The 16,829-nt window shown below is 39.6% G+C and overlaps 1 protein-coding gene and 1 long non-coding RNA gene across 8 annotated transcripts in view; one reads left to right on the top strand and one right to left on the bottom strand.

Annotated features, from left to right (window-relative positions):
- The window catches only part of DMD (dystrophin), a gene marked incomplete at both ends in the record, with an annotated part of 1,846,964 nt that overhangs the window by 1,762,604 nt on the left and 67,531 nt on the right, over positions 1-16,829 (top strand). For all 7 annotated transcript variants that reach the window (XM_084636024.1, XM_084636023.1, XM_084636025.1 and 4 more), the window contains one exon: positions 10,895-10,969. In XM_084636024.1, coding sequence (XP_084492150.1) covers positions 10,895-10,969 — 75 coding nt within the window. The remainder of the gene's footprint in view (positions 1-10,894; positions 10,970-16,829) is intronic.
- Positions 1-16,829, bottom strand: part of LOC311524710 — a 63,925-nt gene that overhangs the window by 926 nt on the left and 46,170 nt on the right. The window contains exon 2 of the long non-coding RNA XR_014712606.1: positions 335-512. This is a non-coding gene — a long non-coding RNA (uncharacterized lncRNA). The remainder of the gene's footprint in view (positions 1-334; positions 513-16,829) is intronic.

Raw genomic sequence — 16,829 nt, 5'->3', positions numbered from 1 at the left:
GAAATTCCATTAAGTGTAGATGGGCGTCTCCCATGATCCATTGTCAGTTAAATGTTCTTTTGATGGGCCACTCAATTTGAATAGTCCCTCCAAGATGTCCTGGCTAGCTACCTTGTGGGTGTTCTCCCAAGAGCAAACATTTGAAATCCAGGTATAGAGCCAATATTCATAATTTAAAATACAAAAATGATACATGCATACCAATAGCATAATCATAACCTTTTCATAGATACCTTACATGCCACATTTTGTATAAGATTTGTTGCAAATATATAATAGTGGTTGCAACAGTGATCTATATGGTCATATTTTAATCAGATAATGTCACACCTACTTTATCAGCTGGCGCATTTTCCTTCCCCATGTGAGGTAAGGGCTCACTCCACAAAAGCACAGGCAGCCTCAGTAGCGTTGCTTCATAAGTACCCTGCTTCATACTTGCAAAGCAGCAACATGGGAGTTCCATCCACAAGACGTTATGTCTTGGTCCAAGCCTTCTCCACTGACACATCCTGTGGGACAGTAATTCTGTGAGCATTTATACCGCCTCCGCTCTTGTACCTCCTCCTCTCTGAGTATTGCTTGTGAATCACCAACAGTGGAATACACATTGGGACAGCACTTGAACAAAGTGAAGTTACTTATCTTATTGTAACTGGAGTTGTTCAAGATATGTGGTTCTTATCTGTATTCCTCTACTCGCCCTCCTTCCTCTCTGCTTTGGGTCATGACTGGATTCAGGGTAGAGAAGGAACTGGAGAGGCAGTTGGTCGGCACTGCACCTTATATCCTGAGCACAGTACACAAGGAGAGTAGGGACCAACTGACACAATTTGCAAGAATTCCCTGGTCTCAGGTGCATGCAGCATATGCATACCCCACAGTGGAATACTGATAGGGACCACACATCTCAAAGAGCTCTAGTTATAATAAGGTAAGTAACTTCCCTTTATTAATCATGATATTTTCCCTTGTCATCAAAACACCAAAGGAAGTTGTGTCAGCTATGATTAGAACTCAAGAGTTACAGGGTTCTACTCGGGCTCAGACTGCTAAATAATGCTGCCTGCCTCATTTCTTTTCTATGTACCATTCGCCTTGTCTGCATTTTTTTATAACCTTTTTTAAGGAGAGAAATATGAGAGGAAGAGGAAATATAAGGCTGTGTCTACACTGCACTTTCGTTGTTAAACCTTTTGTTGCTCAGGGATGTGAAAAAACCTCTCCTGAATGAGAAAAATGTTAATGAGGAAGAGCACGAGTGTGGACAGCGCTTCATCAGCGGGAGACACTTTCCCAGCAATAAAGCTACTGCCCCTTGTTGGGGGTGGTTTTATTTTGCCATCAGGAGAGCTCTTTCCTGGCAACAAAGCGTAACTACACTGCTTACCTTACAATGGTGCCACTGCAGCAGCACAGCTGCGCGTTGTAAGGTGCGTAGTGTAGACTTAGCCTAACTTTACCAGCTGATCTGGCAATCCCCACTATTTTGAAGCTATGTGAGACAAAACTTTAGCAAAACGAAAGCACTTCAACAGTGTGGTGAAACCTGGATGTTGATTGGCTGGTAGTGAGATTGTAATATAATACAAACATTTTCTAAATTCTGTTAGCTAGGAATTGTTGGAGAAAATATTGACACCTTTCTCATCAAGATAACATGCACCATTTAGGCTGTTTATGCGCAGCTCTTTGAGAAGGTCATAGGCATTGTACAAGACTTCCAGTTTTTTAAATGTTGTTCTTTTTCTTTTTTCCTTCTCCCATCCCCCAAAAGGGGCAGGGAAGGTGAAACAATTGGTGTTTACCATTGCAGGTCATATTTGAGGATTTGACAGCATGGAATTTAGTTTCTGCAATAAAACAAGTTAATTGCTAACTTGTTCCGTGTATTAATTATCACCTGAAGCATTTAAATTCCTGCTTTGTTTTCTTTTACATAATAGCCAGGGACTGGGAATTTCACTGGGTACCCGCAGAATCATGTAGCACTGTAATGTTTTGTTGTCCTTCAGGAAGGACACTTGAATTGTGTCCATGAGCTTTATTGTGACCAATTTAAAATACATACATTCTTTTAAACTAAAGAACACAGTGGTTCCCAAGTTGAAATGGCTTCCTGAGTTACTCTCTAATTAGATTTTGTTTTTTTTAATGTCTGCCAAGCTTGTTATATGAGCAGAATTTGGCAGGAGAGAGCTTGGACCATCCCAGAAACATTTAATCATATAGGCAGCTTAATCTGTGTCAGAGGACAGTACATTATTGAATGAAACATCCCAGTCATTCAGCACTCTTTAACAGCTGGAGCAACTGTTGAATGACTGGTCTGTTCAAGAAAGACTTTGAAAAGCAGTTATGTAACAACATTTTCACCAGAGTATAGTGTCCAGACCATAGATGTGAAACATTCCTCCCTGTCAGACATTTCATCTGTTATTGGAGTCATTCTTTATCAGTCATCTTTTTAAAAAAATTACATGTTTTTCTTTCCATACAGTAAGGTATATGTATGTAAGGAATCTGGTTTTAGTGTTAAATCAAAAAAATTTCCCACCCTCCCTCAAATCCATATATGGAAACTGCAGTTAAACCTGAAAAAAAATGGATGTTTAATAGTATCCCTGAGAGGCCAATTTCTGTCTGTCTTAGTCTGCATCTTGATGTTGTTATGTTACTGTTAATTCAAGCAGGTGGCTCAAATTTTCAATGCTAGTCACCTTACAATTAAAAGACCTTCAGCTGACCATTCACTGCCAAAAAGATTCACTCAAACTCATGTTGTATGTAATGATTGCAGTTGGAAAATTACAGTAGAAGCAACAAGACTGCAAATGCATTGAAGATACAGCTGGTAGTGCAGCTCAACTTTTTCAAGTTAGAGATTGATTCCATGTGTTTTATGACTGCTGCAATGGAGTTTGTAGCAGAACTGTGCTACAGAATCTAAGCTTTCATTTAAAAAACCAAAAACTGTATTTCTAACCTTTAGGGTTGCAAAGGTATAGCCAGAAACAGGTAACTCTAAAGGAGGTGTGCACATTCCCACTCATCTCAATAGCGTATTGATTACAGAACCTAATGATAATCATTTACATTTTAATATTTATCTGTTTCACTAAAGATTATTTTACCAGAGACCCCTATTTTATGTGTTTATTCCATACTTCCATCTCACTCCACTTTGCTGGCTATCAAAAGTTCCAGCTTATCATATGGCAATTTATACAATTCATTTGCGTTTTTTCAGTACAAAAACTGAAAACATAGAGGCAGAGAAAAATAAGATGAATTTGTTCTGAATTTTTCTAATTTGATTGCATATTTTGTAATTCCAAGGACTCTCTCTGGAGGGCCGTACTCTTTCCCACATAGGATATCCACTAATTGGGTGGTAGTTCTTGGTCGCTAGCATATAGGCATGCAAATTGCTTGATGCTTTCAGGTGCTGAGAAGGTCTTCCTTATCTGATATTTGTGTTGTCAAGATCTTCTTCTAAAGGGTCTGGAATCCCTTTGATTAAAGTTTTACGTATGAAAGGAACACCACTTCTTGTTGCATAACTTGTTGTCAGTTACTGAACCTGGAGGAAGACATTTGATCTGGGAATCTGGCTACTGCATTTGTTGCCATGGAGCTGATGGAGAATCTTATGGCACCTGTGATAGTGTGTAGCACAGGAAGAAACTATTGAAGTCCTATTTAATGTTTGCCAGGGATCTTCTAATGTTCATCAACAGCTTCTTGAATTCTTTTAGCTAGGCAAAGGAAAGCTTCAGTTGAACAGTAAAGCTGAGGTGGAAACTTGCAAGGATCACAGAGTCCCCTCCCCGAGACTCTGCCTCTTCCTGCCCTGCTCCGCCCTCTCCCCCCAGCACCTCCCACCCGCTGCCAAACAGCTGATCAGTGGTGGGTAGGAGGCGCTGAGGGGAGGGGAAGGAACTGATCAGCAGGTGGCTGGTGGCTGCTGAGCACCCACCTTTTTTTTTTTTTTTTCTCCAGCCCCAGAGCACCCATAGAGTTAGCATCTACGCTTCTGTAACATAATCATGGAATGAATGCATCTCCCTTGGAGAAGGTTTATCCCTCTCTGGACTGAAAATGTTTGTGACGGGTTGGGTCACAGAAACCCTGGGGGGTTGCCACGTGATGTTCCAAGACTACTACTGCTCCTGCTTTCCTGCCCTGTCAGCTTAGGACTTCAGTGCCCTGCCTGGTTTGAGCCAGACCCTCTAGCCTGCTGCAAACCCAGACCCAGGTCTGAACCACGTCCCCTAACATCTGAAGGCTTAATTAAAAGCAACTTAGGAAGTTTTTCTGTCCTTGACACTCAGATGCCCAACTCCCAATGGGGTCCAAACCCTAAATAAATCTATTTTACCCTGTATAAAGCTTATACAGAGTAAACTCAAATTGTTCACCCTCTATGACCCTGACAGACACAGCTGTTTCCCTCCCCCCCCACCCCCCAGGTATTAATACATACTCTGGATTAATTAATAAGTAAAAAGTGATTTGATTAAATACAGAAAGTAGGATTTAAGTGGTTCCAAGTTGTAACAGACAGAACAAAGTGAATTACCAAGAAAAATAAAATAAAACACGCAAGTCTATGTCTAGTAGGGCAATAAAACTGAATACAGACAAAAACCCCACCAGTTCCAGTAATCTTTCTTTTACAGACTAGTCTCCTTCTAGTCTGGGTCCAGCAATCATTCACACCCGCTATAGTTACTGTCCTTTGTTTGTTTCTTTCAGGTATCTTTGGGGGTGGAGAGGCTCTCTCTTTAGACAGCTGAAGACAAAATGGGGGGATCTCCCAGGGGTTTAAATAGGCTTTCTCTTGTGGGTGGAGACCCCCTCCTCTCTCCTATGCTACAAAATGGAGTTTTGGAGTCACCTGGGCAAGTCACATGTCCATGCATGACTGAGTTCCTTACCAGCCAAGCCACATTCCTGGGAAAGCCCACATGTGGACTGGCATCTCCAAATGTATTGTTGGCATAAGCGCTTTTTGATTGGGCACTTACTGAGAATAGTCTTTTTTCTCAGGAAACTGACCAGCTGCTTCACTAAAATCTACTCAGAATCAAACAAGTATGCAGCCAATATTCATAACTTCATATACAAAAATGATACATGCTTGCAGATAGGATTAATAGATTCAGTAGATCATAACCTTTACAGAAATATGTTACATGGCATATGTAGTATAAAACACATTCTAGTTATGTCATATATAAATTCATAAGTATATTTCCATAAAGCCTGATAGAGGGCACCATCACAATGTTGTTTCTGGATGTATGGACAGCGAATCCTGATTTCTTTTTTCTCTTGGATGGAAATATGATTTTTAGTGATTCCTGTATGTTCTTTTCCTCTGTCTGCTTCATTCCAAAAGACTAGGTAATCCTTGTCATCAGTGTTGCAGTATACTTGGGGGGAGAGATGTTCTCAAGTACCTGTTTCTCACTTTTAGGATCACCTGAAGCCTGAAAGTTACCCTCTTGAGATATAAGGAATCTGATGATATAGCATTAGAGTAGTCCATTTCTTTTGGGTTTGGCCTTGTTCAGCCTCCAGGCACCCATGATTCAGATAATTTATGGTGTTCATCTTTTTTTTTTAACCTTGCCTCCTTAGTTTTCCTATCTGTTTTCAGTTCAGGGGGTGACCCTTAGTGGACTCTCTCGGTGAAAAGGGTTTTCTCCTTTATGATCAGAATCATAGGGAGAATGTCTGGGAAGGGGACAAGAGCTATGGATGATCCATACTAAAGCTAGATGAGAGTGTCTGGCCCTTTTTTCCTGAGTAGGAAGACTTGCCCTTAGAGTAAGAAGACTCTGCTTTGACTTGCCCATAGAAGTATATTTATTTGCATTAGTGATTATCTTACCCCCTTGAACATAAGAATGACCATACTGGGTCAGACCAATGGTCCATCTAGCCCAGTATCCTGTCTTCTGACACTAGCCAGTACCAGATGCTTCTAAGGGAATAAACAGAACAGGCAATCAGTTAGTGATCTATCCCCTGTCACCCATTCCCAGCTTCTGGGAAACAGAAGCTAGGGACACCCAGAGCACAGGGTTGCATCCTTGACCATCTTGGCTTAAGGTTATTGATGGACCTATGCTCCATGAACTTATCCCATTCTTTTTTTGCAGACACTTATGGCCTTCACAACATTCCTTGGTGACAAGTTCCAGAGGTTGACTGTGTGTTGTGTGAAGAAGTACTTCCTTTTGTTTGTTTTAAACCTGCTGCCTATTAATTTCATTGGGTGACCCCCTAGTTCTGTCGTCTTCATATTCTTCACACCAGTCACAATTTTATAGATCTCTATCACATCCCCTCTTAGTTGTCTCTTGGTAGATTGCTGCTCCGATTCCCCTCTCCACACACACAAGTGCACTGATGCTTGAGTTAGCCACCCGCTGAGTATGTTTTGTTCTCTTTCTGTGCCTGCTGTCAGTTACTTCAACTGCTGCCAGTGCTGAAGCTATTTAAGGAGGCAAGACTGCTCCCCTGACTTTCTTCTTTTCAAGCTTGGAGCTTTGTTAAACTGGATCAGCTTCTAGCAGCAAGGGCATTTTGGTCCCAGTGATTCACCAGCTGCAGCAGAGCCCCAAGCGAGGAAAAACTACAGGAATTTCTCCAAAAGAGAAGAGAAAAAAGGTAGAGAAAGGATAGAAGATAAAAGAAAATCACTGCTGGAAATCCCAGAGATAAAGACAATGATAAAGAAAGAGGAGCTGTAAGGTACACAATAGCCTCTGAATAGGGCCAGACACATCTTGAGAAAGCTGCCAAGCAGATCCATAGATGCAGGTTTCTGCTAACTGACAGGTCTAGCTACCTTTGTTGTGCAAGAAGCAACAAACGCATCATCTCAAAGGAAGAACATGTTTTCCCCTATGATCTAACTTGGAATTTGAACTCTAGTCCTCCAGTTGTTAAGTGCCAATAAACTACCCTGTGGAGCCGCCTAATCTTTTGTTGTTTGAATAGCAGCTGTTGTCTGAGCACTGAGCTGAATGCCATTCTGCTTTCAGATCTTGAATATGCAGATGGGTTGGTCTTGTTGGCTCAGTTTGGTGAATCGCTGCAGCTGATGGCCAGTCTGGTGGGGCAAGAAGCAGTGTACCCTGGTCTGGTTGTGGATTCAGATAAAACTGAGTGCCTGGCTATTACCATCAAGTGTCCTCCAGCTCCATATTATAGCCCACTCAATATTAACAAGCCAAGACATTGAACAGGAGGCTGGTGGTGGCGGCAGCGGCCGTGGCTCCCTTACAATCTTTAGCCTGATGGAGACCTCAGTTCAATTCTCCCCTCTGTCCGTTGTGGAGAAGGGATTTGAGAAGGGTCTCCTATGCTAGAGGAGAGAGTTCTAGCTGCTGGGCTATGGGCTATTCTGGTGTGGGTTTCCAACAGTCTCTCTTGTTGAGCTATTCCGCAGTGTATAAAATACTTGAATAGTCATTAGCACATCGTCAGAGTGCCTCTCTAGCCTGGTGGTTAGTGCTCTCATAGGACAGGCATGTTTACCCAAGTTCATGTTGCTGATCCAATAATTATTTAGTTATTTAGACACAGTGGAACACCCTTTAGCAGGAGAGCCTGAGAGACACCTATACTAGAATATTTCATAACCCTGTGAATGGGGCACTGTCCTGCAATATAGGAGTCCTCTTGCTGCTGCTTTGTGACTCTAGCCCAGGGATTCGCAACCTGTGGCTCGCGGCCTGCCAGGGTAAGCCCCCTGGTGGGCCGGGCCGCTTTGTTTACCTGCCACATCCGCAGGTTCAGCCCATCGCAGCTCCCACTGGCCGCGGTTCGCCGCTCCAGGCCAATGTGGGCTGCGGAAAGCAGCGGCCAGCACATCCCTCAGTCCGCGCCGCTTTCGGCAGCCCCCATTGGCCTGGAGTGATGAACCGTGGCCAGTGGGAGCTGCGATTAGCCAAACCTGTGGACGCAGCAGGTAAACAAACCGGCCCGGCCCGCCAGGGAGCTTACCCTGGCAGGCCACGTGCCAAAGGTTGCCAATCCCTGCTCTAGCCCTACATTTCCTTTGCTTCTATTTATAAAAAGTTCCGGGGGAGGGGTTTCAGGTGACTAAAAACAAAATTTTGGTCAACTTTTTCAGGTCACCTAAATGTTTTGAAATTTTTGGTTCAACTCAAATCTGTTTCCCCTTGGTTTTTGGAACTGCCAGCGAATTGAAAGATCAGTTATTCGTTAATTTCTAGATAACCTTCCACTAAGAGAATAGAGGCAGTATGTTAAGATCAGAGCAACAGGGTAACAAGGTTTCACAACACCATATATTGATACAAAATAACTGTTGTTCTTTCCAGTTCATCTAACTTCCTTCCAGACGTTATAGCTTCTCCCTGCACCACCATCACTTGTATTCCATTTCTGTATTTTATGCTTTGTAGGTTCAGATGCTCAGCAAGCAGCATCTCTTGGGTGAATGGAAATACAGTATTATATTGTGTTTGCAGAAAAATGGATGGAAAACATAAATGACTTCATAGACTCCACAGCAGTAGGACTGCAATGTGTATATAAAATGTAAATCATAAGCAGAGAAACTTCATCACCCTGTGCAACTGGCATTTAATGACTGCTTAGTCCTCTGGTCAAATGCTAGCCAAAGCCTTGTTTTTGTTACCCTCCACACTGCTCACTCTTCCCCCATCTCACTTCTAACAAAGAACGTTTGCCCCTTCTTGTCCTAAAATTACAAGGTGTTTTTTTCAGAATAGAAGTGCAGATTTCCAACAAAGGAGTAAACAAGTGTACAAAGTGAAATCGAAATCTCAGTAGCGTGGCAAAGGAGGACGTTATTAATTTGCCTTCAAGACTGATTAAGTTACTTTATTTAAATACACAGTTTATTCCAAACTACATTAAGGTTTATGGACCTGTCAGTATTATAGAGAGTTAGAGTTGGCAGGAACAATACACGAGAGAGGTGCCATTAGAAAGGTGCACAGAATTGTGTAGAGAGAAGGAAATCCGCAAATACACAATGATGAAAGCCGCCAATCTCCTCTACAAGGCAGATGCTTTGGGTAGAGCATTTTGCATACTTAGGTAGAAGTTAGATACCATCTATCAAATAAGCAAACCTCAAAATACTCTCACAAAATAGCTTAATGAAAATATATTATGTAATTGGGATAGTACTCAAACATCAGTAGCATTCTAAAGTGGATTAGATGGATGGATATATAGACCTGAGATTCCACTTTGTGAGTAACTCTTTGCACATATGTATCAGTTTACACCTTCAAAGCACTTATTTGGCCTCATCATGTCTCTGTGGGGAAATTGAGATTGAGGGCATCATCTTGAAAAAGCATAGGCCCCTTTTGCCTGCACAAAAAACGTGAATGCTGTAGCACACCTAGGTTATCTGATGGATTTACCAGGATTGCAGCTGCAGTTAACTTGTTAAATACCTTTGCTCGTCACCACAATCACATAATGTGCACATATTTGCATCCAGATCTCAAGCTTCTGTAATTTTTGATTTGAGAAATTAAGTGATTTGCCCAAGACCACCAGCAAGTTGGATCAGAGCCAGGGTTAGATAGTTTCTATCCTTCAGTCTATATTGCTCTTTCCATTTAACAATGCTCTGTTACCTACCACCAGTGGCAGTGTCTATAGGATATGAATCAGAAGACTACTATCTGATCATTAATAATTCAGTGGCAATTTTCCTGAATAAGGGTATTAACACAGATTTCTTCCAGTTTGATTAATTGTATTATATCTGCCTAATATTGCCCCTTTGGTTTTAGTTTTACATGGTATTATTTCTTGTCCCAAACCTCCTTAGGCTGTTAAATAGCTGTTGTGCTTTACCCCAAAAATAGCTGCATTTCACTGTTGAATCATCCTTGCATAGCCTTTGCCAATATCACAAGTTGCTGAGAGGCTTAACTAATGGTTGTAAAATATACTATTGTTACATCCCCTTCCCCATGTAACTGGTTTGGTCTGTAGCCCAGCAGAGATTTTGTCTGTGCTGCCCTGATTTTAGAAATAGTTTTTCAACTCTGTTCAGGTTCAGTAGGAAATTACAAATATTTTGGTTTTGTTCGCCATGATAATATATCTTTAAATGATAGGGCTGGAATAACAGCATTGTTACAGCCTTGTTACATAATATGTTTCTTGGCCACTCTCACTCCTGTCTGCCTGTGAATAGTAGGAGCCAGTCAGCTCATTACAACTTCAAAAGAGCACCTGAAAAGCTACCTCTCTAGATAAATCAAAGGAGGAGTAGACTTGGGAAGAACCTTTTGGATCTTGGAGCATGGCCTACACTTTCTTAAACACAGCACTAAGTGAAACTGACTAACTTCTGTACATTACAAAACTGGATTGTATCCTGTTGCTGGTTCCCATGTGCAGAGCCTAGCATTAGCCTACCAGTTTTATCTGTGAAGAAATCTCTCTTCCAGCTGCCCTTACAGGGCATATATAAAGCAGAGAGGGAGGAGTTTAAGATTCTTAACTCTCTTAAATTGGGCATAACCTTAGAAGATATGGTATCTTCACAATAACATGAAATGCCATTTTTGATGATTATGATGTTTTAGGTGCCATGGAATTCAAAATATCATTGCACCCAGAGCAAGACAATACTCTGTTAAATGACTGTTGATAATTATTGATCATATTGATTATTGCATTAGAAAACTAATTTTTAACAGATTTCCCCCCTCCCTGTACTTGTAATTTTTCACACACAAACCAGTGGGTATTTTCTTGATTTAGGTTTATAACCTGATTTGTTAGCTGGTCTTTGAATCCATATGCTTTTCTGGTGAAGTAGTGATCCTTTCTTTTTTTAACTTTCCCCTTGTAGCTGACCTGAACAATGTCAGATTCTCGGCTTACAGAACTGCCATGAAACTTCGAAGACTGCAGAAAGCGCTCTGCTGTAAGTATATGCCTGTGCTTTATAGACTTTCTTCTCGTCTCTTCTGCCAAAAGGGCAAACCTGTTTGGCAACTTTTAGAAAAAAGAAAATATTTCATGAACAAAAGTCTGTCAACTACATGAACACTTTGAACCAGAATCATTGCCTCTATTTTTCAGTTTTGTACCACTCAAACCTGCCTCAGACAAAGTTAAGACAAAAGTATAAATCTGATCCTAAGTTAACAATTTCTAAATGTTACCTAAATAAACAGGCTAAGATAGGAATTTTTGCCACCCTCATTACCGAAGTGCCTGAGAACGTCTCACCAGTGCTTTATAGGTCTGTTAATGTCTAGAGCATTCTATAGTGGCATTAATCTTAAACATGAGTATGAACCCAAGGTCCTGGGTGGGCTTGTACAACCCACACTGAAACCTGTACCACCACCACCCCATCTTCATCGCTAGTTTTAGCCACACTAGCTAAATTAAAGCTAATGTGCGTATGCCTACACGGGCTGCAATCACACCTCTGAATACAGTATACACCTACCCTGTGTCATACTTGGCTGTGTATTCACATTGGCTAGTTACCTACTTTATTATGGATCATAGTTTCCTTATTAGACCAATCAAACACAAATTAAACAGTTTTAAATGCCATGTGAAACTGTTGTGTAATATTTTAATTTTATTCATTCACTTTTAGTTGTAGACAGAGTTTAATTTCTGGTATAGTTGCAGACATGTTTCTACTGTCTCTTCTGTTTCAGCCTGGGATCTGTGTTCACATGCTCTTTGGAACTGTGTCAAACCTCAGTATCTTTAAGCATATTCACTATGGGGCTGAGGGAGGGGTGAGTTAAAATGAGAGGTTTCACTAATGCACAGAGTTAATCCTTGAAAGTCTTGCATTAATGAACACTTTCGACAGTAACTGAAAATTCTGGCAGCATAATGAAAGATGGGAGAAGAATTGCCAAATCCCTACAAGCCCACGCAATGTTTCTAAACTCGTATAATTTGGAATGTTTTGCCAATATTAAAATAGTAATAAAGAATTAGTAATGAAATTCTTAGAGATTAGAAATATAAATATCCATTCTTAATATGATTCCTCTCCCCCAGTTTCATCCCCTGAAAATGTGCAGGATAGCAATATACTATTCCCATCTTTGTCTTTCTTTCTTTAAAAATATACTATTTGTAGTTGCCAGACTATTTCTGAATATGTAAACGCCAAATACAAATATGTTCCAATAAGTTGCGTCTAGCCATGAATCTGCTGTGCTTCTTACTTGGAACTATACAAACTTATTTAATCTTTGTATAGTATAGACTTGTTAAGGTTTATGTTTTGCATCAATCCTAAATTTTATAGAGAGTTTCAAGAGTGGGATAAGAACTAAACATTGATGGGCTTTTCCATTACAAATGGGAGTCTATTCTGACCCTGTACCATTCTATTGATTCTATAGACCTTTCTAAAGTGTTGATTTCCCATGGGAGATCCACTTCAAGAAACTGTTTATGAATTACATGGTTCTCACCGGACAGCTTGAATATATAAGCGTAACTGAGACACTTTTGTGCCTGAACATATGGAACCTAAAACACTTTTTGGGCCAGATTTGGATTTTGTTTACCTAGTTCCACACCTGGGTAACTCTGTTAAGTGTGATCAGAAATAGGTTCTTAGATTTCAGAAATGTTAACTACCTGGGTGAGAACCTGGCTCCACTGATGTCAATAGCATAACTCCTACTGATTTCAATTGGACCGGGATTTCACTCCCAGTGTTCATAAAAGCTTTTTCTTCTGTTTATCATCTGTCCATTCAAAATAATAGAGAAAACTAGATGCTGGATTAATCTCATATTGTGCTGCTGCTTCCACATTTTTTAGAAATTCTCAATTTGTTAGACTAGCTATTGCAGGACAACTGTTTCTTTTATAAACTTTTAAGAACTGCCCTGCCATACGATTATATTTATACTGGCACACAATTCCTTCTTTCTCATACTGTCTTATGGTATGTTTATGGTACAGTTTGTCTTTATATAAGTGTTTACTTGAGGGCAAATGAAGATTTTCTGAGATCCAGATGTTTTAACAGACATGCAGTGGCACCTATACTAAATACCTAAGCACATTCTTCACACTTGTATCCATAGAGAGTTGTTTGAGGAGTCTGGATAACTATTTGTGCTCACTATTTGAGAAGCAATATTCCTGCAAAGAACAAAGACACCATCATTAAATAGTCTTATCTTACAATTTCACCAGCATTTGTGAACCCAATTTAATTATGCAGCAAAGTTATTATTGAGTTTTTTTACTGTTTCTTTCAATTTGGCACTAATAGAAATTGAACATTATTTTGGATCTCAAGGCATCAAGACATAAGCAAGAGAGCTCAAATTTCCAGTTGAAGTAATTGCTTTTATCTCCTTCCTTTTTACTTGATCTTTGAAACTTGGTGGGGAAGGAGAGAAATCTTGGATTGTTTTCGTTTTCTGCAAATCCACCAAATCTGTAAAATACAAGACATTTTGTCTTTTGAGGTTTGTTTTTATTTCCCAGTCAGATTATATTTACCTCATAGAAGGCCTTGAGAGCTGGAGATATGTCCTGTTTCTAAATGTCAAAAATGAAAATGCTTTAAAATAATCAACTATACTTAGACTGTTTGTTTTGTGCCTTTACAGGATTTTGGGAAACTAAGTGTAAGAATGAGTTGAGTATAGTTTATATGTGTATGTATGTAAAGGTATATTAAGGCTAAAAAGAGAAATATAGAAAAAATGATGATGATCCTGCACAAATAAATTCATGTGCTGATAAATGTTTGCACATGGTATTACCCTGAAATATTCTCAGATGTGGCTCCAGCCTCCCAGCACTATAGCATATTATGTACACACTAGATATAATCATTTCACCATTGCTTTTAAATGTACATTCCCCTTTGATAATCACATCAAAGCATGTTCATTTTCTTGTGTACAGAATTGCTTTAAAAATGTATCCTCTTTAAGTGCAATCCGCATCTGAACATTATGATGTCAATAAAATTCACTTTGTTCTACAAGCCTCTCCTGGAGATTCAACAAGAGAAAAATATGCAGTAGTTTCTCTACCAATTATCTTCTTTTGCTCTATGTATACTAACTAAATTAAAAGTTTACTTATATATCAACAGAGAACATCAGGTTTACTCATGGGATGACCTTGCATTCTGTGAGATCCCTGTATGATTTTAATTACCAGCCATATTTAGTTTCCCTCAGTTTCAGTATGTGATTACTACTGAGTATCTCTTTTTCTTTTCTGAGTATTTTTTATCTTTTTTTATCTGATGAAGTGAGTTCTAGCCCGTGAAAGCTTATGCCCAGATAAATTTGTTAGTCTCTAAGGTGCCACAAGGACACCTCATTGTTTTTTCTTACTGAGATAGTTGTCAGCTTTCTCCCTAAAACTTGCCTCTCGTGCATTGTCCTTAGATTTTCCCATGCTTCAGATCAGATTACGAGTACCATTTTACAGAATAGGTCCCCCCTTGCCCATGTCTTTGATGGGGAATGTGAGTTGGCCTTAAGCACAAACACCCACTTCTATCTCTCTCTTTAAAAGCCAAAGTACTGTTTACCATGGCTGGGATACAAATATCTAGAGGCTGATCAGTGCACAAACTGCCAGTTTATCTAAAATAATTGGCCGAGCCTTACACTCAACTTGATGGAATTTCTCTATTTGTCTGTTAAGATGTAACATGATGGCTTTTGAACACTGCATCCAATTAATTTCAAAGCTTCAGGGAATGTTCTAGGCATCAGTGGGCAGAACCCTATTGATTTTTTGTGAAAACTGGAAAACCAGAGTATGTGCAATGAGCTCGGCCTACAGAAACTACACAGTGTGCAACCCGTTGGGTTTTAATTGATTAAGTTAAGACCAGTGCAAACCCCCAGGTAGGGACACACAAATTGATTTACAACTCTTTTGTATCTGTTCAGTTGACTGCATTAAGCCACGTTATGGGGGTTATGTCTCAGGATATGACCATGCATGTGGGTCCATATTTTGGGAGGAGTCTGAGTCTTATATCTTGGAGGGAAAATGGACCTCCAGTACTTTTCCCACTAAGCTCCTGATGCCTTTGTGGGGCGAAGTCCAGGAGGAGTAGAAGTTGTCCTACAGCAGAGTCTGGTATCACACCACCCCATGTGTTATTAGATACCCATATATGATAGACTTCAAGACAAGACCGAAGGCTTGATAGATAAATAAAGAGCACATTTAAAGCATTTTAAGATTCTGCCACGTATTAGTGTTAAAAGCGTTCCCAAAATAGAATGACCCATGTTTATCTGTAATCACATGTATAATTGAGCTGCCACCCAAATGCTTGAAGGGTCCACTTAATTACCATTGATTCATTGTCACAGAGGAACTGAGCATGCAACCTAAAGCTAAAGTTAAAGGTGTTGTGAATGCAGTGCTGCATTTCGAATTTGACTAATAAATTGTTACTAGAGAGAAGCATCTTTCTATGATCCTTAGAGATGGGGCTGATAAATAGGCTGTTGTTGAACAAGACACACATCTTAGGATAGTTACCTTTTTACATGTCCCTAAATGAGATACAGTCTCCACAATAAAAATGCTTTATATTTTTAAAAAAATTAAATGTATTCACTCCGTAAGCTAAACCTTTTAGTATGGCAGTAGGGTCATGTATATATCATTACATACTTTTTCTTTGCTTTAGGATTTGGGTACATGAGGCACATAAGCTAAGATTTTCAGATGTCCTTAAGGGGTTTAGGAGCACAAGTTCCTTTGATTTTTTTCAATGAGATTTGTATTCTGAAATTCCATAAGTACTACTGAAAATCCCATCCATATTGTATAACCCTTTGCAGATTATTCAGTGGCTGAGTCTGGAAGGCTAAAGTAGTGTCCTGTAGGACACAAAGAGCCAGATTCATTCTTGACGGAATTTAAAGTTGCATCAGAAGTGAATTTGGCCAATGTGACATTAAGCTATTGCTTCACTGTTAAAATCTGTTAAATTGTGAAGTATTGTTGCTTGTCAAAGCTCATTAAAAATCTTTATTTCAAAGAGAAGAAGCATGGTCTTGTGGTTAGGGCACTCACCTAGAACTTGGGAGATCTTGGTTCAGTTCCCAGTTCTGTCACCTAATTCCTATATGATCTTCACTTAGGGCTGGATTCTTCCAAACTTAATCACATTGAGTTATACCATACTCCGTGATTATCCTATTGAAATCAACTCAATGTGAGTAAGAGTGACAGGATTTGGCTTTCAGTCTGTCTGGTTTGCTTTCTTATCTGTGAAGTCAGTAAAACAATACTTCCACATTTCATGGAGGTGGTGTGGGGATAAAATATTTGTGAGGTGCTCAGATATTATGGCAGTGAGTGCAAATATAGATAGCCCTCATTATCTTGCTTTCTTGTATGATCCCCATTTCATTTTAAAAATCATCTCTCATAACACTGAAAATTGTTATCCTTTCAAGCTTAGAGGCAAAATACTTCCCTCAATCAGTTGATACTGAACTGTTTTTGATCTTAGTGGGAGGTGCATTTTGAGATTAAGGGTAATAAGTAGAACAGTGTAAAGAACAGAAGTTCCATTTATTGAAGGATTTTGAATTTTCACTTCATTCTGTATCAGAACAAAACAGAAAATTTTCAAAACTCTCCAAAAAGAAAAAATTCTGTGAAAAAAAATTGTATGATTGAAACGCTTCGTTTTGACAAAATTGTTTCATTTTGGTTTTGACATATTTTATATGACATTGTTACAGAGAATACAAAAAAAAATTGACACAAGAAGTCAGTTTGATAGA

This window comes from Lepidochelys olivacea (genome assembly GCF_965140295.1).
Source record: "Lepidochelys olivacea isolate rLepOli2 genome assembly, chromosome: 1".
In the NCBI taxonomy this organism is placed as follows: domain Eukaryota; kingdom Metazoa; phylum Chordata; order Testudines; family Cheloniidae; genus Lepidochelys; species Lepidochelys olivacea.
Note: the sequence above shows the minus strand (reverse complement) of the source record. Positions and strands in the feature narration are given on the sequence as shown.